This window comes from Sorex araneus, chromosome 5, assembly GCF_027595985.1.
Source record: "Sorex araneus isolate mSorAra2 chromosome 5, mSorAra2.pri, whole genome shotgun sequence".
In the NCBI taxonomy this organism is placed as follows: domain Eukaryota; kingdom Metazoa; phylum Chordata; class Mammalia; order Eulipotyphla; family Soricidae; genus Sorex; species Sorex araneus.
This window is the reverse complement of record NC_073306.1, coordinates 115,774,675-115,798,028: the sequence shown is the minus strand read 5'-3', so window position 1 is coordinate 115,798,028 and position 23,354 is coordinate 115,774,675. Positions and strand designations below refer to the sequence as shown.

Genomic DNA, 23,354 nt, shown 5'->3' with positions numbered 1-23,354 from the left:
GTGGTTGTTTCATGTTGGGGTTTTGTTGTTGTTGTTGTTGTTGTTGTTGTTGGGGGGGGTGGGGGCACACTTGGCTGTCCTCAGACCTGACTCCTGGCTCTTTACTCAAGGATTACTCTTGACGGGCTGAGACCATGAGGACGCTGGGAGTCAGCCCAGGTCAGCCTCGCACAAGGCAAGCCCCACTGCCTGTCGCTCTGGCCACTCCAGTTAGACTTTTCTTGTTGTTGCCCTTGTGAGTTGTGGGGTTCACACCCCACCCTGCCCCAGAGCCTTGCACGGGTCAGGTATTTATGCCCTACCCTTCACACCACATCCCCATGAACCCCCCCCCCCCTTATTTTAGAATGACCCAGTTTCTGGTGGGTTATTTTTGGCTTTTTTTTTTTTTGGATCACACCCAGTGATGCTCAGGAGTTACGCCTTACTCTTCAATCAGGAATTACTCTAGCACAGCGGGTAGGGCGTTTGCCTTGCATGTGGCTGGGTTCAATTCCCAGCATCCCATATGGTCCCCTGAGCACCACCAGGAGTAATTCCTGAGTGCAGAGCCAGGAGTGACCCCTGTGCATCGCCAGGTGTGACTCCCCCCCAAAAAAAATTGTCAAAAATTAGGAATTACTCCTAGCGGGGCTCAGGGGACCAATAGGGATGCCATAGATTGAACCCGGGTTGGCCAGGTGCAAAGCAAAGGCACTGCTGTACTACCGCCCCGGCCCCTAGAATGACCCAGTTTCTGTACTTCCACTTCCAGGAAGGTGATGCAGATATGTTTTTCCCTATTTCTCCTGCTAATTGAAGCTAAGCAGTGTGAGAAAACTCTGGAAGGTGACGGAGAAGGTGGATGGCGGGGCCGAGTCATCGTATAAAGCTTTTCCAGGCTTCCACCTCACAGGTCCTGAGCCCCCCAGAAACGAGGACCTGGCAGTCTGCAAAATCAATCCCCTCTCTATTTTTCTTTTTTTGTAGTTGCTGGGTTGTGTGTGTGTGTGTGTGTGTGTGTGTGTGTGTGTGTGTGTGTTTATCCAGTGGTGCTCAGGGCTTACTTACTCTTGGCTCTGTGCTCTGTGGTCACTCCTATCTAGTGAATTTCTGCCCAGCACAGGTCTCCTCCAAGGGGCTTTGTATATTTTTTCTCTAGAGATTCCCATTAACCTGCCCAATATTTTCTCAAAGACGCTTTACCGGGGCTGGAGCGAGAGCACATCGGGTAGGGCGTTTGCCTTGCATGCAGCCAACCCGGGTTCGATTTCCAGCATCCCATATGGTCCCTTGAGCACACGCCAGGGGTGATTCCTGAGTGCAGAGCCGGGAGTAACCCCTGTGCATTGCCAGGTATGACCCAAAAAGCAAAAAAAAAAAAAAAAAAAAAGACGCTTTACCAGTTACCGGTATGTTGAGTCTTGGCACCAATCCCTCCTTCCCGTCATGGTGATCCTGGGAGTTACGACTAGTTCTGAGCCGTAATTTAGAACTTTAGAGTGGAGTGTTCGGCTTTGGCAGTAGAGGGCGCAAAAGGGGACAGTTTAGGAAGAGGCGCGTGGGCTCAGCTCCTACTTCTGTGCTGAGGTTGCATGTGTGAGCCTTGCAGGGCAGGGACTGGGGGTGTCTGTTGCAGGCTCACGGTCAGTATGTAGTGACTACCACCATCTTGCGGCCCCCGCACCTCAGGAACATCTTCCTGTGATCCTCCTAGGACAGATACCACATCCTCAGGGATCACGATGAACCCCCAGACCCAGCGGCCCCCAGCCTCGGCAGGCTGCCTCCTGCTCACCCCGCCCCCCTCCGTGACCCCCCACCAACCACCGTGACCCGGTGACTCTGGACCAGCTGCGGCCCAGGTGGCAGAGCCATGCAGTGGGTTCCCACCACACCTGCTCCAGCTGCGTCTGAACCCCAGCCTGCGAAAGACACCCCCACACTCTCTTGAAGACCCTCTTCAGTGTTCTTCTTTGGGGTTTACTCTTGGATCACATCCGACTCAGAGGTGTTGGAGGGGGACGATGCCTTGCTGGGGGTCAAACCCCGTCCCCAGAATGCAGAGCGTGTGCACCAGCCCTCCGAGCTCAAACATTCTTTTTACCTCTTTAACCTTCCTCATTCTACCTGAATATTCTCTCTCTCGGGCTGCACCTGTGTGTTTGTTAGCCTTCGGCTTGGAGACCACACCCAGGAGCGCTCAGGGGATGTTCCTGCGACGGTGCTGAAGGGTCCCTCCTGGCTGCCCTCGGGGGTCCACGCACAGTGAGCCAGGCTACCTATCTCTCTCGGGGGGCCCTTGTGTCAATGACTGCGGTTTTCCCCTGCTTGGGCTCCCACGGATACAGTGCACGGAAGATACTCCCCTTCCTCCTGCTTCCTTCTCTTCGGACAGCCAGGCCTGAGTCACAGCCTAAAGGACGGTAGTAAGGTGTACCCTCCCCACCCACTCCTGCCCTTGTCCTTCAGCCTCTACAGGCATCACCGCAGGGAGCCACTTCCCCTCTGTGATGCTTTCTTGGCATTTGCTTCTCAGATGACTCAAACTGATGCAACTCAGAACAACCTCCCATAAGGCTCTGTATCAGCTGCTCTCCGCCCCCTCCCCACCACCAGTCCGCTCCCTCCCTCCCTCTCCAGATCCCTCTGCTCTGTTGGCAGGACGCGTCCCTCGGGTTTCCCACATGGGCAAACCAGTGCTTGTTTGCTTGTTGGGTCACACCCAGTGATGCTCAGGAGTTACTTGGCAGTGCTCGGGGGACCATACGGGATGCTGAGGATCAAACCCAGGTCGGCCACATGCAAGGCAAATGCCCAGCCTGTGGTGCTATCTCTTTGGCCCCAGACCTCAGGACACTCACAGTTGCTCTTCTGCCTTTGACACAAGGCCAGTTCCCTTATCACTCCAGGATGTCACCTAAGAGGCTTCAGCGACCACTCTGTTCCTGTCCCCTTTCAACTCCACCCCTCTGTCCTGCCACCTCTTCTGAGCACCATCACATGCACTATGCTGCTCTTATGCATCCGTCTGTCTCCATCCATTGAGATTTCCTTCACTGCAAGCCTAGACTTGGTTTTGTTCACTGCCGCGATTAGGGGCTTGCATTAGTACCTGACGTACAGTAGGCACTCAGGAAAATTTTCTTTCTTTCTTTTTTTTGCTTTTTGGGTCACACCTGGCGATGCACAGGGGTTACTCCTGGCTCTGCATTCAGGAATTACACCTGGTGGTGCTCGGGGACCATATAGGATGCTGGGATTCGAACCTGGGTTGGCCGCATGCAAGGAAAATGCCCTCCCCTCTGTGCTATTGCTCCAGTCCCCAAAATTTCTTGCCAGTGATAAAGTTTAGTGATAAAACAGTCCCCTTGTGTGCAAGGAGGGCCCTGGATCCAGAGAGAGAGAAAGAGAGAGAGAGAGAGGGGTGGGGGGGGGAGAGGGAGAGGGAGAGAGAGAAAGAGAAAGGGAGAGAGGGAGAGGGAGAGGTGGAGAGAGAGTTGTCAACACATATATTTGAATTGAATGAATGAATGTTATTGCCTTTGCTCACACTCATCTCAGTCCTACCCTTCTTCCTGCCTTTCCACATGTCCTTTGGAGCCCAGTTCTTCAGTGGGGAGCTGCTCAAGGGCTGGCGAGCATGCCTTGCACAAGGCCCACGCCGAGCGCTGCCACACAGCCCGGTACCAGCAGCCACACACAGCCCCGCCTGGCCAGGCTGAGTGCCAAGCCATCAGCTCACACAGCACAGTCGGGCTGAGATTGAGCAGGACTGGCCCCTGGCTGCACAGAACACTACTGGAGAGCCTGGGAACCCCTCCCAACACACCCAAATCAAGACTCTATTCTGGTTCCAGCTCCTCCAGGAAGCCTTCCCAGATTAGCTGAACTCTGAGCTCCTGGAAAATAACTTTTTCCTTGCCTCTCTCTCATCCACTGCACTGCCCAATTTGGGGCGTAATGTAGGTTGGCGGGCAAAGATCAAGGTACAGGTTAAAGAGGGGTCCCAGGGTCTGGAATGATAGCACAGCAGGTAAGGTGGTTGCCTTGCATGCAGCCGATCCGGGCTTGATCCCCGGCACCTCCTACCAAACCCACCAGGTGTGGTCCCTAGAGCAGAGCCAGGAGTAAGTTCTGACACTGCTGGATGTGGCCCCCAAAGCAAAATAAATAAATAAAAACAAAGCGTATGTTGAAGGCAGGAGAGAACAAGGGGGCAGAGATAGTCCAGTGAGTCTTGCACTTGCCCGGCGTGTGGCCAGCCTAGGTTCAATCCTGGCACCCCACCTGCTTCCCCAGACCTGCCAGGAGTAATGCCTGAGCACAGAGTCAGGAGTAAGTCCTGAGCACTGTCCGGTGTGTCCAAAAAAAAAAAAGAAAGAAAAGTCAGGAGAGAGAGCAGAGTGGCTTTATTGGGCTTGAGGAGGGGGCCTGCACGGGCTGGCCTGGAGGGGCTGGGGGGGGGGCAGCGGTCACTTTTTCCACTCCTTCTTCACGTAGTCCCAGCGGGAGGCTGGGCCCTGCACGGGGTTTCCCTTCATGTCCAGGATGCGCTGCAGCTGCTGGGCCTTCCGCTCCTCAGTCAGGGTGATGGGCTTCTCCGGGAAGACTGCAGGGGCGGCGGGACACAGGGATGCTCAGTGCCCCGGCAGGGCTCAGCGATGGGCTGGGGCACCCCCGCACAGGTGCCCCCTTCCACCCCGCCCACCTCCCACCAGCCTGCCGGAGACCCCTGGCAGCCAAGCCCAGCTTTGCCTTCTGCTCACGGGAAAATGGGGCTGCAGTCCTTCCTCTCTGACCCTCACCTCTCCGCAATTGTAGGAGCACTGGCTTGAGGGTGGGGCGGGGAGGTTGGGGTTTTTGTTGTTTTGTTTTGTTTTTGCACTCAGGAGTTACTCCTGGTGGTACTCAGGGGACTATAGGGGGTGCCAGGGATTGAACCCAGGTCTGCCACGTGCTAGGCAAATGCCTGACCTGCTGTACTATGGCTCTGGCCCCTTAGGGGGTTTGGGGCCACACCTGGCTATGCTTAGGGTTTGCTCCTGGCTCTGGGCTCAGAATCAAGGAGCACTGGTTTTAAGCCTCCTGGGTTCAAATCCCAGCTCACAGCCCATTGCTGTGTCACTTGAACAAGTGACTGCATCAGTGGAAGGCTCTGAGTCGTGACTTGTCTGTGTCTCCTGGCTAGGGTGATGGAGACTGGGTCACTCTACGAAGAACACCTGAACCCTGCGGCTGCCACTTGGTTTATAACCACTGAGTCACTACAGCATTTTAGAGGAGGTTCCTTTCCTTTCCTTTTTGCTTTTTCTTTTTTCTTCCCCCTCCCCCGCCCCTCACACGTGGTTGGGAATAGTAGACTGGGAAGTCTAGTAGACAGGGAAGAAGTAGTCACTTAAAAATCAGGCCAGTGAGAGAGGACAGCCTTGCACGCAGCTGACCCAAATTCCATCCCTGGCATCCAGTATGGTTCCCCCAAGCACTTCCAGGAGTGATTCCTGAGAGTAAGCCCTGAGTTCCACTGGGAGTGGCCCAATCCCTGCCTTCCTCCCCATACACACACCTCAAACAAAAAAACCAGGGAAGCAGTCTGGAGAATTAGTGCCAGGGTTGAGGCTCTTGGCTAACCCTGTCTGATCCCCAGCACCACACATGGTCCTGACTTCTAGGAGTGATCCCTGCACCACTAGGTCTGACCCCAAAGTACCAAATAAGTGAATCAGGGAAGAGACTGGGACTTAAAGCAACTGCCCAGGGGTTGGAGTGATAGCACAGCGGGTAGGGCATTTGCCTTGTATGCGGCTGACCCGGGTTCAATTCCCAGCATCCCATAAGGTCCCCCGAGCACCGCCAGGAGTAATTCCTGAGTGCATGAGCCAGGAGTAACCTCTGTGTATCACCAGGTGTGACCCAAAAAGCAAAAAAAAAAAAAAAAAAAAAAGACCTGTTCTGAGTTCAGGGTTGGAGAGATAGTACCGTGAGTAGGCATTTGCCTTGGCATCCCTGTGCCCTCAGTGCAGAGCCCAGAGCACTGCCCAGTATGTTCGTCCCCTCCCGCCACGCAAAAAAAAAAAAAGGAAAAATAAGAAAAGACAAAAAACAAAGTGATCCCTGGTGGCAGTGTTCAGGGAACTGTATGTGATGCCAAGAATTTGAATCAGGATTGGCCACATGCAAGGCAAGTGCCCTACCCACTGTACTACTATCTCTAGTACTTTCTATTCCTCCTTACGGGTAGGCAATCGGGAAAAGACTTTTTTTTTTTTTGCTTTGTTTTGTTTTGCGTTTTGGATCACACCCAATGATGCTCAGGGTTTACTCCTGGCTCTGCACTCAGGAATTACTCCTGGAGGTGCTCAAGGGACTATAGGGGATGCCCGGGATCGATCAAACCCAGGTCGACCAAGTGGAGGAAAACGCCCTCCCCACTGTACTATTGCTCCGGCCCAAAAAAGATCTATTAGAACCAAACTTTGAGCTAGACTAGAATTTCCCCCAACGACTCTCATGCAGAGTCGGAATCCTACCGGACATCTATGAAGAAGAAACAAAATGAGGGTATAAAAAGAGAAGTCAGGGGCTGGAGCAATAGTACAGCAGGTAGGGCGTTTGCCTTGCATGTGGCCGACCCGAGTTCAATTCCCAGCATCCTGAGCACCACCAGGGGTGATTCCTGAGTGCAGAGCCAGGAGTAATCCCTGTGCATTGCCAGGTGTGACCCAAAAAACAAAACAAACACACAAAAAAGGAAAAGAGAAGTCAGCCGAGGCAGAGACCACCAGCTCTGCCCCCACATCTTTGCCTGTTCCCAGCACAGCACGAGCCAGGGTGGGCCTCAGACTCCCTGGAGGATGCTAAACAGATCGCTGCACCCAGCTCCTCAGTGGATCCAAGGAGAGTCAGAGAATTTGCATTTCTAACAAATTCCCAAGTGAAATGTAAGCGGCGGGGCATGGAGACTACATTTCCCAGCTTCCCTTGCGGTGGGCGTGGTCATGCATGGTTTCTGGCTAACGGGATGTAAGATGTGGGATAGGCAATTTAGGATTTTTTGTTGTTATTGTTGTTGTGGGCTTCCCCCCCCCCCTTTTAGGTCACACAAGGCGATGCTCAGGAGTTACTTCTGGCTCTGCACTCAGGACGGTGCTCGGGTGACATATGGGATGCTGACAATTGAACCTGGGTTGGCCGGGTGCAAGGCTAATGCCCTGCCGACTGTGCTATCACTCCAGCCCCAACTTAGAATCTTAAAGAGGAGCATGTCCTCCCCTTCCCTCATGACTAGGATTTAGATGTCGTGGCTGGAGCTGGAGTGTGGAGTCATCTTTAATGCTAAGAATCCTAGCAAGCTGCAGGCCCCAGGAAGGCAGCACGAGACTCAGAGAAGAGTCTCTGACAGAGAAGAGTCATAGAGAAGAGTCTCTACGTTCCTTAATACTTGATTGTGTCTTTGCTCTTTTCGGTGAGAGAAGAACAGTTCTCCATCTTGCGAGAGTCCACATGTGTGGGGAACTCAACATCAAGAAGCATGCTAAGAAATTTGCAGTCAATGACAGCATAGTGGGGCTGGAGTGATAGCACAGCGGGTAGGGCGTTTGCCTTGCACACAGCCGACCCGGGCTCGAATCCCAGTATCCCATATGGTCCCCTGAGCACCGCCAGGGGTAATTCCTGAGTGCATGAACCAGGAATGACCCCTGTGCATTGACAGATGTGACCCAAAAAGCAAAAAAAAAAAAAAGAAAGACAGCATAGTAAGGATGCCGTCCATGACACTGTGCTGATTCCACACCCAGCAATGCTCAAGGGGATCCCGGCTCTGTGCTCAGGAGTGACACCTTGCAGTGCTCAGTGGTGGCAGGGATTGGAGCCAGGGTTGGCCACATGCAAGGCAAGCACCTTACCTAGTGACACCTTGCAGTGCTTAATGGTGCCAGGGATTGGAGCCAGGGTTGGCCACATGCAAGGCCACAACCTTACCTCCCATACTATCTCTCTGGCTCACTATTGTCCCCATTTCACAGAAGAGGATCATAGAGGCCCAGAGAGGTAGAGTCCCGACATTCCGAAACAGGCATCTGTACTCTGCCTATTACCCCACACCTCTCTGGGGACCTTTCAATTAGCATGACTCCCTTATTTGAGCGTAGCTGTTGACCCCGACCAGAGAGCAGCAGTCAAGTCGGGCATTGCCATTCACCATAGACACGCTGCCACCAAATCAGCAGAGCTGTGAATCCGATGAAGAAGAAGAGTCCCCCCATCACTGTCTTCCACTCATTGGAGCGACGGTTCATCTCTGCGAAGGTCTCGTGGAACTGGAGTCTGTACACTGCAGGGATGGGGCGGGGAAGAAGGCAAGCCAGATGCAGGCATTTCAGTTCTTGGCCCCAGGGGCCCCCAGGGTGCCCTCCACCCACGGCAGAGAATATTTTATCCAGCAAATTCTCTCTCTCCTTCTCTCTCTGTCTCTCTTTGTCTTTCTCTCTCTGTCTCTGTCTCCCTCTGTCTCTATCTCTGTCTCTCTCCATGTATGTCTGTCTCCCAGAAATTAAACCTGGGGGAAAAAATATAGAAAAGGAATTGGACCTGTGTCTCCTGCACATCAGTCAGCCCGTTGCCCTACTCCTCTGGTCCCATTCAATGGACTCTTACCGAGCAGCCACTCTACAAAGATATCCAGGACCTGGTGACAGCTATGACTAAGCTAGAAGAAAGCACTGAGCACCACTAGTGGTACTCAGGGGACCAAGTAGTGCTGGGGACTGGACCCAGGCGTCCCGCATGCACCAGGAGCTCAGCCATTGAGCTGTCTCTCTGACCTTTTGTGACTCTCCTAACTGAGTGGCCTCTGCCCACGGTTGAATTCGAAAGCATTTCCCATCTCTCTCCCCAGCAGTGCTCAGAGACCAGGATCCACTCTTTCGATACTTGGCCTGGCTCTGCGGCCAGATGATTCAGGGATCTATCAGCTCGTTGGGGAACCTGGTCATGCCGGGGATCAAACCTGGGCTCTGGCCAGCAAAGGCTGCCCTGCATGCAGTCCCGAGTCCCCTTCCTTAATTCAGACTTCCATCAAACTGTTCCTGACCTTGGCTTCCTTCATCTAGAGAAACACTTTTATTCCTCTGATTTCTTATTTATTTGGGGGGGGGCACATTCTGTGATGCTCAGGGGTTACTCTTGGCTCTGCACTCAGGAATTACTCCTGGCGGTGCTCGGGGGACCATATGGGATGTAGGAGATTGAACCCTGGTCGGCCACATGCAAGGCAAATGTCCTCCCCGCTTTGCTATGACTTTGGCCCCTTGTTTTGTTTTTTAAAGTTTTTGGCCCACGCTGGCAGTGCTCAGGACTTGCTCCTGGCTCTGTGCTCACTCCTGGCTGGGCTCAACCAAGTGAGTATGTAAGGCAATGCCCCGCCTGCTCCAGCCTTACTGCTGATCTTTCTTCCTCGCCTACAAACCTCAGAGAACAAGGAATCACACAGGGTCGCTGCCCTCAAAGCAGTCAGGCACAGGCCAGGAGGACTGAAGGCCTGATTCCAGGAAGGTGCGGAAGCCTGGTGAGCTGGAGTTTGAGGGCGTTTGTCACAGGGGGTAATGTGTGGAGACAAGCAGAGACGGGCAGGGAAATAGCCGGGATGGAACGGAAGAAATGAGAGGGGCGGGCGGGGCGGGACGTGCAGAACAGCAGGGAACACGGCGTCTCTGATGCTGAAGGCAAAGTCGTAAATGCCAGGCCCACGTCCAGACTCGAAACCCTGCAGCAGCTTCGCCCTGCTGGGCCCCTTAGTGCCGTCCTGCAGCTCCAGGCTTGGCAACGCAGGAAGCCTGTGCAAACAGCCCCCTTCGCCGGGGTCCCCTGCCCTCCGAGGAGCCCCTCCCACAGCCACGGGTCTCCTGAGCTGTCTGTGACGTGTTTCTCCCACCACCGCTCAGACTGGCCGAATCAGTGGCTCCACCACCACTGGGCACCGCGCTCCAGAGCAAGCCTCAGTGTCTTCCTTCATGAAATGGGGGCGTAGCCGTCTCCAAGGGCCCCTGGCAGGTGAGGTGGGCTCACACCTGGCATACTCTCGGCACCTAATAAGCGCTGAGTTGTGTCTATCGTCATTTATTATTCCTCGAAAACAGCTCCCCTGCCTCCTGTGCCTTTGGCCATCTCTCCCTGGACCACCAACTCCGTCCACCCCCCAGCTAGGGGGCCTCCCTCTCAGACCCCTAGGCCAGAACCCCAGTCCTTGAGGCAGAAGGAATGAGGGGTTGTTCTCCCCGGGTGACGTGTGGTGAGGAGATCTGTGGCCCCAGGGACACGTTAGCTCTCAGAGTCTGTCCCCTGGAGGGCAGAGGGTGCCACGGAGGAAGGGGCAGGGGCAGCCTCGAGCTGCTTCCACGAACAGCCTCCGCAGGTGCTGGCGATGCCCGCACGCACCTGGGCACAGGGGCCAGGCTGGAAAAGAGACTAACACTCAAGGCTCACTTTCATGTGTGTTTGTGTGTCTGAATATATATGCACTTTTCACATAAGTATGTGCACATGTGCACATCATTCTAAACACATTAAATAAGTATGCAAAGAAATTGCTAACAAAAAATCAAAGCTAGTGGCAGAGATCCTTGGGGAGAGGACCTACTTTTGGTTCGGGCGCACCCCACCCCACCTCACCCCACCTTGTCAGGACAAGCTTCAGATCTTTATCCAGAATCTGAATTCCCAGGGGCAGGGGAGGTGAGCTGGGCCGGGGAAGGCGCCCAGGAAGCAGAAAGAAGGAAGAAGCTGTTGGATTGAAGGGAGAAGCCAGGGTGAAGTGAATGAGCCAAGCCCCCAACTTACCCCCCACCCAAACACACACACACACACACACACACACACACACACATCACACTGCCCGATCTAGGGGTTAAGGTCAGTTGTTGGTGGAGCTCTGAGGTCCAGGTGTGGTCATGGAAGAGAGGCCTGAGGGAGGCTCTGTGGGCTCCAGACCTGCCTCTCAGGCTGTGTTGCCACAAGGGTTTACCGCCTCCCATCAGACCACAGACATAGAGGAGAGAGAGTCAAGGAGTGAACTGACAAGTGAAGGATGAGTGAATGAATGAGTTCATTCACAAAAATGAACGCGTGAAGGATGAATGAATGAAGGAAGGAGTGAATGAACAAGAGAAGGATGTATGAACGAGTGAAGGATGTATGAACGGGTGAAGGATGAATGAATGGGTGAAGGATGAATGAATGAAGAAGTGAAGGAGTGAATGAACGAGTGAAAGATGTATGAACAAGTGAAGGACGAATGAATGAGTGAGCGATGACTGAACAAAGGCAAGCTGCCCAAGGAAGCATCCGGATCTGTGGGGATTTCTGATTGTCTTGGGGTCGGGGTCCCACTCTCCCTGCCCACGGTCCCTGGCAAAGTCACCCCAGGCACACTCCCCGGTACCTACAGGCCACCTTCTCGGCGTGGCTCAGCTGGGCCCAGCTGCCCTTCTCCTTCTCCTTCAGGGCCTGCTGCTCGGCGCTGAGCCCTGTGCAGAAGGGCTCGTTGGGCATGGGGTAGGAGCGCTGGGCGTGGTAGTCGGTGTACGGGGGCATCTTCTCCTTGCTGTGAGCTGTGGGCACAGAAGGCCTTGATTGGAGGCTCTCCTGGCCTCCCCCCGAGTGATAACAAGGCCGGCTGCACTTACTGGGCCCTGACTAGGTGCTGGGAGCCAGGCAGGGGCCTTCGGGGAGCAGCCTCCTTCAGGGTCTGACTGCCTGGGAGAATCTGTTTGCTCGAGTTCACAGCGGAGAGACTGAGCAGCCAGGCCATGGGCTAAATTTTATTCACAGCGCCAGGAGCGGGACTCCGGCTAAATCCAGCACCCACCCGCCCACGGCTTCCAGCCCCAGGCTCCCCTGGAAGGTGGGGGCCAGTGTGGGTAAAGCCCCCACCGTGAAAGGGGAAACTGCGGGGGCTGGAGCAATAGCACAGCAGGAGGGCGTTTGCCTTGCATGCGGCCAACCCGGGTTCGATTCCCAGCATCCCATATGGTCCCCCTGAGCACTGCCAGGGGTAATTCCTGAGTGCAGAGCCAGGAGTAACCCCTGAGCATCGCCGGGTGTGACCCAAAAAGCAAAAAAAAAAAAAAAAAAAAGGGGGGGGAAACTGCTCCACAGCTCTTTCCAGGGGCTCCCACGGGCGGTCAAAGGCCCCTCGGAGCTCACTGGGTTTGGAGGCAGCTCCAGCCCCTCAAACCCCGTTAGCTCAGTGGGCTACATGGTCCTCATCAGGAGAGAACAGACCTCACCCTCGTGCAGGGGCCTCCCCTGGCAGTGCTCAGGGCTTACGGAAGAGGCTCAGGAACCGTCTGGGGTGCCAGGGATCAAACTCCCGTGTGCCGCATGCAAGACAAACGCCCTCCACCCTGTGCTGTCACTGTGGCCCCGAGACCTCCCCCTCGTGTGGGAAGCTTCGGGACCATGCATGACACCCGTAAGCCGAGGCTGTTTCTGCTCTGCTCCCAAGCCCGGCTCTCCCCGAGGGTGAAGCTGAGGGCACCCAGTGGGCGCTCGGGGTAGCCAGGAGGAGGCACAGCTCTGGCCGCCAGAGAGGCCCCTGCGAGGGACCCTGGGACTCCCAGCTCTGAACCTCTAGGTCTCCCAAACCCTCGGCCGGGAGCAGGGGCTGCGGGTCTTACCGGCAGTGGCGGTGGCGGCTCCTGGGCCATGAGCACCTCGGGTTCCGGGGCCCCCTCGCCACAGCGCCAAGCTCCAGGCCGCTCTGCAGAACATCTGGGGTGGGAAGGGATGGGATGAATCTCCCCCCCGCCTTCTGCCCCCTCCTTTAAGTCCGAGAGGGTGGGGTCCCAGGGACTCAAGGAGTCCCCTCAGCCCCCCTTGACCCTCTCACTGTGTCTCGGGCCCCTCTGGGGGTCCCTGGCCGTCCCAGCTGTTGGCAGCCCCTTCCAGGATCTCAGGCTCGGAGCAGGAGAGGCCACTGACCGTTCCCACGGGGTCTGAGCAGCTGGGACGAGGGTGTGGGGGGGGTTCTGGCCCAGTCCCCCACTGGCTTGGACACGTGCCCCCTTGGGGTGGGAGGGAGGGAGCGAGTCCTGGAACTTCTCTTCCCAGGGCCATCTGCCAAGGTCTGCACAGACCACACAGAGCACCCCCACCCCTCCTCCGCCTAATTGGCTGCCTACGTGTGTGCTCGCAGCCTGCTGTGCTGGGCTGGACGGGAAGGCTGGGGGACAGGCCAGCGTCACCACCACCTCATGAGGAAAGGCCCGGGAGGCCAGCATCTCCGTGGGGCTAGGGGAAGGGAAGGGGCTTTAAGGGAGGGTGAGAGGGGGGCAGAGAAGTGCAAGCCCTGAGCAGAGAAGGTGGGGGCTCCTACTTCGGGGATGAGAGACACCCCCCAGTCTCCTTTCTGCGCCCACGTCTGGAGAGAGAAGAGAGGGAGGGGGTTACCGAAAGTGGTAAGTGGGAGGCAGCTCACATCTGGGAAGCAGGGGGAGTCTCCTAAGGGAGACATGGGTGAGAGCCCCAGCCCAGGAGACAGTGGGCGGGAGGGAGAGCCCCCCAAACCCATAAGCCCACCAGAGGCCTCAGCTCCGATGAGGTCCGAAGACCCCCACCCCCAGGCCCTCTTTGTAGCAGCGACCACCCACTAACTCACCTTCGGCTCAGAGGTGCAGGCCGCTGAGCGGGAGTAACAGGGAGGCTGCCAGGCGCCAACTGAGCAGCTCGGCTCCGGCCCGCCCGCCCGCCTGCCTGCCCGCCCCGCCCCGCAGTCGGGGCCGCCCCTGCGTGGGAACGCGCGGCCCGCGTTCCCTGGGGCCGGCCCAGCTGGGGACTGCGAACTGACTTTCCGCCCCCAGTTCTCCCCCACCCACAGGGGGTCTGAGTCGGAGACCCCGTGAAGGAGCCCTGCACGCGCACACCCCTCCACACCCCCCAGCCCCCCCAAACCCAGCTGTGAGCTCCCGCTGGCCCAGGCCTCGAGGCGGGCAGTTTCAGAAGCTGGCCCTTCCTGTCCCCACACCTCCCGTCGTGACTGGTCCTTCCTTCCACTGAGAATGTTCTCTCCAGAAAAAACTGAAAAGGAATGTTCTCTCTGGGCCTTTGCACGCAAGAGTCTAGTCCCTGCTGCTGATTTTGGAAGCTCACAAGGTCCTCCGACGTGGCCACCTCCTGGGGTTCTGGTAAACCAGCCCTCTGGGGACTATACTATTGCGCTGGCCCCCTCAAATAAATCGGTTTTTTTTTTTTTTTTTTTTTGCTTTTTGGGTCACACCTGGCGATGCACAGGGGTTACTCCTGGCTCTGCACTCAGGAATCACCCCTGGCGGTGCTCAGGGGACCATATGGGATGCTGGGAATCGAACCCGGGTCGGCCGCGTGCAAGGCAAATGCCCTACCCGCTGTGCTATAGCGGTATATTTATTTGCTCCAGCCCCCAAATAAATCGTTTTTGAGGGGCCACACCCAGCAGTGCTCAGGGCTTCTTCCTGGCTCTGCGCTCAGGGATCACTCCTGGGGAGAGGGGAGGGAGTGGGGCTTTGGAGACCTCGTGAGATGCCGGGGATTGAACCCAGGTTGGCTGGTACAAAGCAAGTGCTTACTCACTGTCCTGTCTCTCCAGCATTCGCCTCCGTTCTGCACGTCAGCAACGGACTCCAAGGGATAAGAAGGCGTCGGGGAATCTCCGGACTCGCCCTAAAACAGTGCCCTGGGCCCCTCCCAAGGCCAGAGCCCTGCTAGCTGCTCGTTATTTCTTGGAGCTGCTGCCGTCCCTCCCCAGCCTCAAGAGAATGCCATATTATCCTCCCTGCCCCCTGTATTTAAAAACCTTGGTGTACAAAGCTGTTCCTGATGCCTTTGTCACTGGCATTCAATATTCCAACACCAATCCCATCCCCGCTGTGAGCCTCCCTCCACCATTGTGGCCGTTTTCCCCACCCTCCTTCAAGCCTGCCCCCATCGCAGGCCCCAAATAGCTCATTGTCTGTTGCCTTGTTGCCACTAAATGGCGAAGAGAATTATTAAAAACAAACAAACAAAACTTTAGTAAAAGAGAGTTTGTGAAAACTGTTATATCTTACCCTGGGAACATTAAGTCCTTGTCTGGGGGTTACTTAGCTGTTGTTGCCAGTTGAGCTTTCTGTGTTAATGCTTTTTGTTAATTGAGCTTCATTAGCTTCTATGGTACAGGAATTCCATAATTGAGACACCCCACCGCCCCCACCACCACCAAAGGGCCGTTTTACCTCTTCGAGGCATGCCCGGGTGTTCTGAAGAGTAGCCTATGGAGGGTGGTTTACTGTTGTGGTGAGCATAACATTGAATATTGTGTCTAGGGGCCAGAGAGATAATGTAGCCAGTAGGGCATTATGCTTTCTCGTGAAGCTGACCTGGTTTTGATCCCCAAAAGAGTCTCTAGTACCACCAAAAGTGATCTCTGAGCACAGAGCCAGGAGTAAGCCCTGGGCACTGTCAGATGTGGCTCCAAAACAAAAATCAAACAAACCAACACAAAAAGATTTGTATCTTTCCACAGTGTCAGCTTTATTAGAACTTTTCTTTATTTTTTATTTATTTATTGATTTTTGCTTTTTGGGTCACACCCAGGGATGCTCAGGGGTTCCTCCTGGCTTTGCACTCAGGAATTACTCCTGGCGGTGCTTGGGGGACCATATGAGATGTCAGGGATCGAACCCGGGTCGGCTGCATGCAAGGCACACGCCTTACCCGCTGTGCTATCACTCTGGCCCCATATTAGAACATTTCTTTTTTTTTTTTAATTTTTTATTTTTTTTTGGTTTTTGGGTCACACCTGGTGCTGCACAGGGGTTACTCCTGGCTCTGCACTCAGGAATCACCCCCCGCGGTGCTCAGGGGACCATATGGGATGCTGGGATTTGAACCCGGGTCCGCCGCGTGCAAGGCAAATGCCCTACCCGCTATGCTATCACTCCAGCCCCCCTCCCCATATTAGAACATTTCTAACAAGAAACATTTCACGGACGCCTTGCCACAAAGCCTTGCCTCTGCTTCTCAGAGACAGAGCTCAAGTGAGGGGCCAGTTAGATAAGATGCAGACGGGCCCGTGAACAAAGGAGGGAGTGACTCTGTCACCCACAGTCAGTCATAAGCACGCTGCGGGGTCCCAGGAGGCAGCATACACAAAATCAGCATCTTGCTCACAGCAAAATAACGTGGGTCGGTTACAAATAGCAGAAGATTAAACTCCTCTCAAGCAGTTTCTTAGCAGGAGCAAGTCACGCCGCTGAGCGGGCTTCCGGCGCCCTCTCAGGCAGCAGCGAAGCGGACAAAGTCTGTGGTAGTGTTGGGGGGTTGAGGGAGGCTGCTGCTGACTGCTAACAAAGCACTTGCCCCCTCAGGCTCAAGTATGCTGGGAGGATCCATGCTGTCAGATTCTTGTTTTGTTTTGGGGTCACACCTGGAGATGCTCAGGGCTTACTCCAGGCTCTGGAATTATTCCTGGCATGCTCAGGAATTATTGCTGGTGGGGCCTGCGTGACCATATAGGACGCTGGGGCCCAAACTTGGGCCAGCTGTGTGCCATGCGCGTGCCCTGTGTACCTGCTGTACTTTTGCTGCAGCCCCTGCCGGATGCTTTAGGCAGTGCTGCATTGGGAAGGGCAGGGTGGTTTGGGGTCAGATGTGAGGCCCATTTTCCTGTACTTTTTTTTTTTTTTTTTAGAAATGGGATCCACACCCAGCAGCGCTCAGAGTTAACTCCTGGCTCTGTGCTCAAGGATTACTCCTGGAGGTGCTAGGGGGACTATATGGCATGTTGGGGATCAAACCCAGGTTGGCCGCGTACAAAGCAAGTGCCCCACCTGCTGCACTATCGCTCCGGGAGGCCCATTTTCACGCTTCTCATGCATGCTGTTTGTCTTTGCTTCCTTGACTGTCCTCTCACTTTCCTGTGTCATTCTCGCTTGTGCCAGCCACCTGTTCTTTATCAGCACGAAGCTCTAGGGTTCAGAATACGCTCCCTGACACGCAGGAGGTCGTTCTGGGAGCAATTCTCAATCACTGAGCCAGGAGTAGCTCCTCCCACCAGTACTACCAGGTGTGACCTAAAAGCTAAAAAACATAGAAAACAAAATAAAACAAAACAAAAACAGGTCTCTGATAAGTCACTTCAAAGTTTGAGGGCTGGAGAAATAGAATGGTGTGTAGAGCACTTGCCTTGCATGCAGCTGACCTGGGTTCAATCCCCAGCATCCATGTGGTCCCCTGAGGTAGGTGGATTTCCTTCCTTCCTTCCTTCCTTCCTTCCTTCCTTCCTTCCTTCCTTCCTTCCTTCCTTCCTTCCTTCCTTCCTTCCTTCCTTCCTTTTGTTCTTTCTTTCTTTCTCTCTCTCTCTCTTTCTTCCTTCCTTCCTTTCTCTTTCTTTCTTTCTTTCTTTCTTTCTTTCTTTCTTTCTTTCTTTCTTTCTTTCTTTCTTTCTTTCTTTCTTTCTTTCTTTCTTTTTTTGCTTTTTTGGGTCATGCCTGGTGATGCACAGGGGCTACTCCTGCCTTTGCACTCAGAAATTACTCCTGGTGGTGCTCAGGGGACCATATGGGATGCTGGGAATCGAACCCGGGTCGGCCACATGCAAGGCAAATGCCCTATCCCACTGTGCTATTGCTCCAGCCCCCTTTCTTTTTTTTAATGTAGGAGTACTGCTATTTATTCAATGATTTCTTTTGTTTGTTTGTTTTGGGGCCACACCTGGTGATGTTCAGGGGTTACTCCTGGCTCTGCACTCAGGAATTGCTCCTGATGGTGCTCAGGGAACCATATGGAATACTGGGGATCAAACACAGGTAAGTCACATGTAAGGCAAGCACCCTACCTACGGTGGTATTACTGTGGCCAAAGGAGTGACACCTGAGCACAGAATCAGAAGTAAGCCTTGAGCATTTCAGCATTGCCTGAAAACAAAAAACAAACAACAACCAAAAAACTCACAACCAAATCCAGCATTATAATTTCTGGAGTGATAGTATAGTGAGGGCTGGAGAGATAGCACAGTGGGTAGGGCATTTTCCTTGCTTGCGGCCAACCCGGGTTCAATCCCCAGCATCCCATATGGTTCCCTGAGCACTTGCAGGAGTAATTCCTGAGTGCAGATCCAGGAAGAACCCCTGAGCATCACTGGATGTGATGCAAATAAAACAAAAAAGATAGTGTAGTGGGAAGTGCACACAGCCGACCTGGGTTCCATCCCGGGCATCCCATTTGGCACCCATGCACTGCCAGGAGTGATTTCTGCGTGCAGAGCCAGGCGTAACCCCTGAGTATTACTGGGTGTGACCAAAAAGAAACAAAAAAATCAACTCTGAGATGGTAAAAATGTTGTTCTTAGTGTGTCCAGCTTAACACCAGTTCCATCTTGTGTTAACGTTAGTCATTTTGCATTGTTTTTGTGTCCAATCTAAACAGTGAGGGCTCTTTCATACCTGAAGGACAGGGACAAGCCTCCTTCAGGCAACCTGGGAGAGAATAGGAGCTTTGCCAGGCCTTGTCCTGGGCAGGCTGGAGAGGGCTGCATTGCAGAGGGCTGAGGTGCAGATTCTACTATGGGCAGGCACGGGCATGCGTGCCACTTCTGGGCCTGTTTCCCCAACTCTCACAGGGCCTCCCAGGAAAAGGCCTTTGAGAAACAGGCCCCTGAGTTGTGTCCGGCCCTCTCCCACCCCCGCCTCTGTGGGAATCCAGATGTGGGGAGATGCTATGATGAGGAACATCTGTTGAGGAACACAACCCGCCTTCAGATGTGAGGACAATGGGGTGGGAGGCAGGCGCCGGGTTGATACAGGTCAGCAGGACCAGGGTCTATGGAGCAGAGCAGGGCGGGGTCTGGAGGTTCTCAGCCTAGGAGGCGACGGCCTTTCCCACGCGGCAAGTCACTCTTCAAATAAATAGTGGAGGCTGGAGAGATAGCGCAGTGGGTAGGACGCTTGCCTTGCACTTGAACAACCTGGATTTGATCCCTAGCACCCCCACACAGTCTCCTGACCCCCGCTAAGAGTGATCTCTCTGAGTTCAGAGGCAGGAGTAATAACCCCTGAAGATTTTTTCAAAGTAACCCTGAGTGATAGCACAGCAGGTAGGGCATTTGCCTTGCACATCGCCGACCTGGGTTCGATTCCTCTGTCTCTCTCAGAGAGCCCAACAAGCTACTGAGAGTATCCTGTCTGCATGGCAGAGCCTGGCGCGCTTCCTGTGGCGTATTCTATATGCCCAAAACAATAACAATAAGTCTCACAATGGAGACGTTACTGGTGCCCCCCTCGAGCAAATAGATGAACAGCAGGACGGACAGTGCTACAGTGCTACAACCTTGAGCATCAAATTAATGAATTTGGTTTTGTGGTCCCCAAACCAAATTAATTAATTACATGGGACCCAGGAGTAGGATTCTCTGAAGGGATCCTTGGTGGGTACAGTAGTGGAGGGGGCGTTCAGATAGGACTGTATGATGAGCCCTACTTTGTTTTTGGTTCTTTGATCAACTGATTGGTTTGGGAGTCACATCTGGCGATGCTCAGGGGGTTGGTTACTCCTGCCTTTGCACTCAGGAATCACTCCTAGCGGTGCTTGGGGGACCATATGGGATGCCAGGGATGGAACCTGGGTCAGCAGCAGGCAAGATAAATGCCCTAGCCCCTCTACTATCATTCCAGCTCCTGAGCACCAAATCGCGAGAGCAAGGCAACAAGTGTTTTCCCACTTGTTTGTGGGAAAACAGCAGAGAGGGAAGGGGAGAGAACCCCTGTCCTGACGCTCCAGGGACCCAATGGCAGAGGGTCAGCTCACACATTTGATCATCTCTAGGGACCCCCAAGACTACTCAGACACAGAACCAAGAGAGGCAGCAGCATTCTGAGGGTGCAGCCAGTCCCACCCTCCCATTCAAGGCTCTTGGCTTCACTTGGGTCTCCCAGCCCAGGGGGAAACTGCGAAAAGGTGCTTCACACAGGACCCGGAGCCAACAACGTGTTGAACAAGAGGGCCAGAGAGATGGTATAGCGGGTACTCTGGATGGTCCCAGGAACCCAGAGGACCCCCTTGCCGAGTCTATTCTCCTTTCTGCTGAAATGCTCTTAACAGCAAGACTCTTTTTTCCTTCCTCCTCCCCTTTTTTTTAGATTTTTATTTATTTTGTTTTGGGGGTCACTCCTGGCAACTGGCAGGGCTTATTCCTGGCTCTGCACTCAGAATCACAGCCAGTGGTGCTCAGGGGGCCGTATGGGATTCCGAATCAACCCCAGGTCGGCCGCTTGCAGAGCAGGCACCTTACCTGCAGGACCACCACTCGAGCCCCAAGATCTTTTTCAGCTTTTTTCTTTTTTTTTTTGGCAGAGGCGCCACACCCAACAATGTTCAATGGTTACTCCTGGCTCTGTGCTCAGGAATTGCTCCTGGTGGTGTTCGGGGGACCATATGGATGTCAGGGATGGGACCCAGGTTGACTGGATGCAAGGCAAGCGCCCTATCCACTCTGCAATTGCTCTGACCCCAAGACTTTTTTTTTTCCCTTTTCTCCACTTCCTCATTTCCATGTGAGACCACTTTTGTGGAGCAAACACAGCTTCTCACGCTTAGGCCCAGGCAATGTCCAGCCAAGTTTACCCGTCCTCCTGACCGCCAGAGTCTCTCCAGGCCCACATTCTCCTTTCACAACGTGCTCTTGACACTCCTGCCAGGGTGTGGGGGGGTCTGTATCCCCGTTCCTTAAACCTGGGTGTACCTTTGCGAGAGATGATGAAAGTGATGGAGAGTGACTTCCCACCTTGCTCCTAACACTGCCACATGCTAAGACCTAGTGACACCGCTCTGTGGGGGCAAAGCCAAGCCCCGTGGTAAGAACATATTCAGGGTCGTTGTAGATCGCCTGGCTGGAAGCCCAGCTGAGGGAACAAGTTAGAGGCCGCCTTAACAGCTGACATGTCATCCCCAGATGATTGAGTCCCGCCGGCTTGCTGTGGGGTCTTTCCTGCTGGGGTATCAGACTCCACAGAGCACAGACATCCTGCTGTGCCCTTTCTCGATTCCTGACCTTTCGAGTCCATCTGGGGCCAAAGAGATAGCACAGTGGGTAAAACACTTGCCTTGCACATAGCTGACCGAGGTTTAGTCCTCAGCACCACATATGGTCCCCTAGCATGTCCAGGAGTGATCCCAGAGCACAGAGCCAGGAGGAAGCCCTGAACACTGTCCGGTATTACCAAAAAAAGAAGAATGAAAGAGGAGACGGAGGGGCTGAGGGATGAGCTCAAAGGACTGTCCCCTTTGCATGTGGGAGTCCTGATATTCTATATTTGCATCACCCTTAACATTGCCTGGAGTGATCCTGAGCACTGAGCAGGGAGTAGCCCCCAATTACTGCCACCTGTGACCCCCTGTCCCCGAAACAAAAAACGAGACACCAAGTGCTCCCTCACCTCTCTGCTATTCTGAGGTTACTCTTGTCCCCTTCCCCTTTTTTTGGTAGTGCTCGGGATTGGACCCTGGGTCTCATACATGGAAGGCAAGTGCTCTACTACTGAGCTTCTGTGAGACAGTGACCCCCTCTCTCTTCCCCAGGATATTACAATGGACTGGGGGCCAAGCAGGAGAACAGGGGCCACAGCGAGAGCAGCAGGTGAGAAGCAGGGCACCGTCAGCAAAAGGTTGAACAACACTGTCTTGGAGGATCCCCACCATCGTCTGTGAGCTAGAAGCTGAGCAGGACTCGAGAACTAGGACAGTGGGTAGAGCACTCACTGACCCGGGCTTGATTCCTAACACCCCATCATGATCGCCTGAGCGCCCCCCAGGAGTGATCCCTAAACGCAGGTCCAGGACTACCAGAGCACCAAAGGTGTGGCCCAAATACCTTTGGTTAAAAAGGTATGGCCCAAACACCTATAGTAAAAATATAAAATAAAATAATGGAGACTTGGAGGAGGAGACCAGAAGCATCTTCCTCAGATTCTGGACAAGGGGATGCAGAGAGAAGCCAGCAGGTAGCTGCTTCCTGGAGACCCCAGTGCCACCGTGCGCTTCAGTGACCAAAACCCCATGTGAGCACCCTCTGCCAGAGCCAGGGCCAGGGCTGCCAGGGGATAGCAGGACCCCGGGTGCCCCTCTCCCCCATGCCAAGGCACCTTCAGAATAATCTCAAGTACCCCACATGGAGAGGGGCCACAGCATGGTGTGTTAAAAGTCATGAAGCACCAGTGGGGTGTGGTGGGCACACGGAGAGAACCATGCAGCTCATGGAGCACTTGGCTGAGAGAAAGGAGAGCTGATAAGCAAGGAGACAGATTAAGATTGTCCTGATGAGGGCTGGAGTGATAGTACAGCAGGTAGGCATTTGCCTTGCACGCGGCCGATCTGGATTCAATTCCCAGCATCCCATATGGTCCCCTGAGCACCGCCAGGAGTAACTCCTGAGTGCAGAACCAGAAGTAACCCCTGTGCATCGCCAGGTGTGACCCAAAAAAGCAAAAAAAAAAAAGATTTTCCTGATGATGAGTCTCATTGGGGCACCCCAGAGGGGGGTGGGTGAGTCCTACCACCCACCCAAACAGAGCCCCAGCAGCCAAAAGCCTCCAGAGCCCAATCGCTGCCATGCTCATGGCCAATCTCCATAGGCTGAGATGAGCCTCATCCATGAGCAAATCTGTTGAAAAACTCAGATATGAGGGTTTTGTGGCTTAAGTCTTCAGGCTCTCACGGTGTCAGGAATGGACAACCTTCCCCCATCTCCCTGTTCTTCCAGGAGCCTGGCAGTCATGCCCATGAACTGCCTCTGGCACTATATAAGCTCATTAATGGCCATGATCCAGAGACTCACAAATAAATCTTGGAACCGATCAATAAGCTCCAGAGATGCTTCTAGACCCAAAATCACTATCCAGTTAAAAATTTAGTTCCAGGGGCTGGAGCAATAGTACAGGGGGTAGGGTGTTTGCCTTTCACGTGGCCAACCCGAGTTCAATTCTCAGCATCCTATATGGTCCCCTGAGCACTGCCAGGGGTAATTCCTGAGTGCAGAGCCAGTGCATCACCCAATGTGACCCAAAAAAGCAAAAAAAAAAAAAGAAAATTAACTCCAGCTGTATCACCCTATTGAATATTTTAGAATTCTTCTACACCACTAATGTGCCAGAAGTAGCACACCACGTTGAATGGGGTGTAAAGCAGAAGGAAACTGATCTTGATAAAAAATACATATATATATGTGTATATATACATATATATATATATTAGCACACAAGGCTTAACCTGTAACAACATATGGTAATCTCTTACACGGGGCTTAATGGCTTCTGGGTGAGATACAACAATCTTCACACACTTTTTTCCAAGGGAACTATTTTTGATCA

At 53.9% G+C, this 23,354-nt stretch overlaps 1 protein-coding gene across 2 annotated transcripts; it reads right to left on the bottom strand.

Annotated features, from left to right (window-relative positions):
• Positions 1–4,386: 4,386 nt before the first annotated feature.
• On the bottom strand, positions 4,387–13,747 carry LOC101537037 (cytochrome c oxidase subunit 4 isoform 2, mitochondrial). 2 transcript variants are annotated; one of them, XM_004612667.2, is made up of 5 exons: positions 13,637–13,747; positions 12,657–12,750; positions 11,424–11,588; positions 8,183–8,314; positions 4,387–4,591 (listed from the first exon to the last, which is right to left on the bottom strand). In XM_004612667.2, exons 2-5 carry the CDS (start codon positions 12,748–12,750, stop codon positions 4,455–4,457), a joined length of 528 nt encoding a protein of 175 aa, XP_004612724.1. In that variant the 5' UTR covers positions 13,637–13,747; the 3' UTR covers positions 4,387–4,454. The 2 variants fall into 2 exon arrangements, with proteins under 2 accessions (XP_004612724.1, XP_054995643.1); XM_055139668.1 differs by lacking the exon at positions 13,637–13,747 and adding an exon at positions 12,869–12,943.
• Positions 13,748–23,354: the final 9,607 nt, after the last annotated feature.

What these genes read in the sequence shown, in the direction of transcription:
- LOC101537037 (XM_004612667.2), bottom strand. Translation starts at nt 12,750, where the DNA reads ATGTTCTGCAGAGCGGCCTGGAGCTTGGCGCTGTGGCGAGGGGGCCCC. An exon ending in CCACGCCGAGAAGGTGGCCT is followed by an intron (nt 8,315 to 11,423) that starts GTAGGTACCGGG and finishes CCATCCCTGCAG; the next exon opens with TGTACAGACTCCAGTTCCAC. An exon ending in TTGGTGGCAGCGTGTCTATG is followed by an intron (nt 4,592 to 8,182) that starts GTGAATGGCAAT and finishes CCGCCCCTGCAG; the next exon opens with TCTTCCCGGAGAAGCCCATC.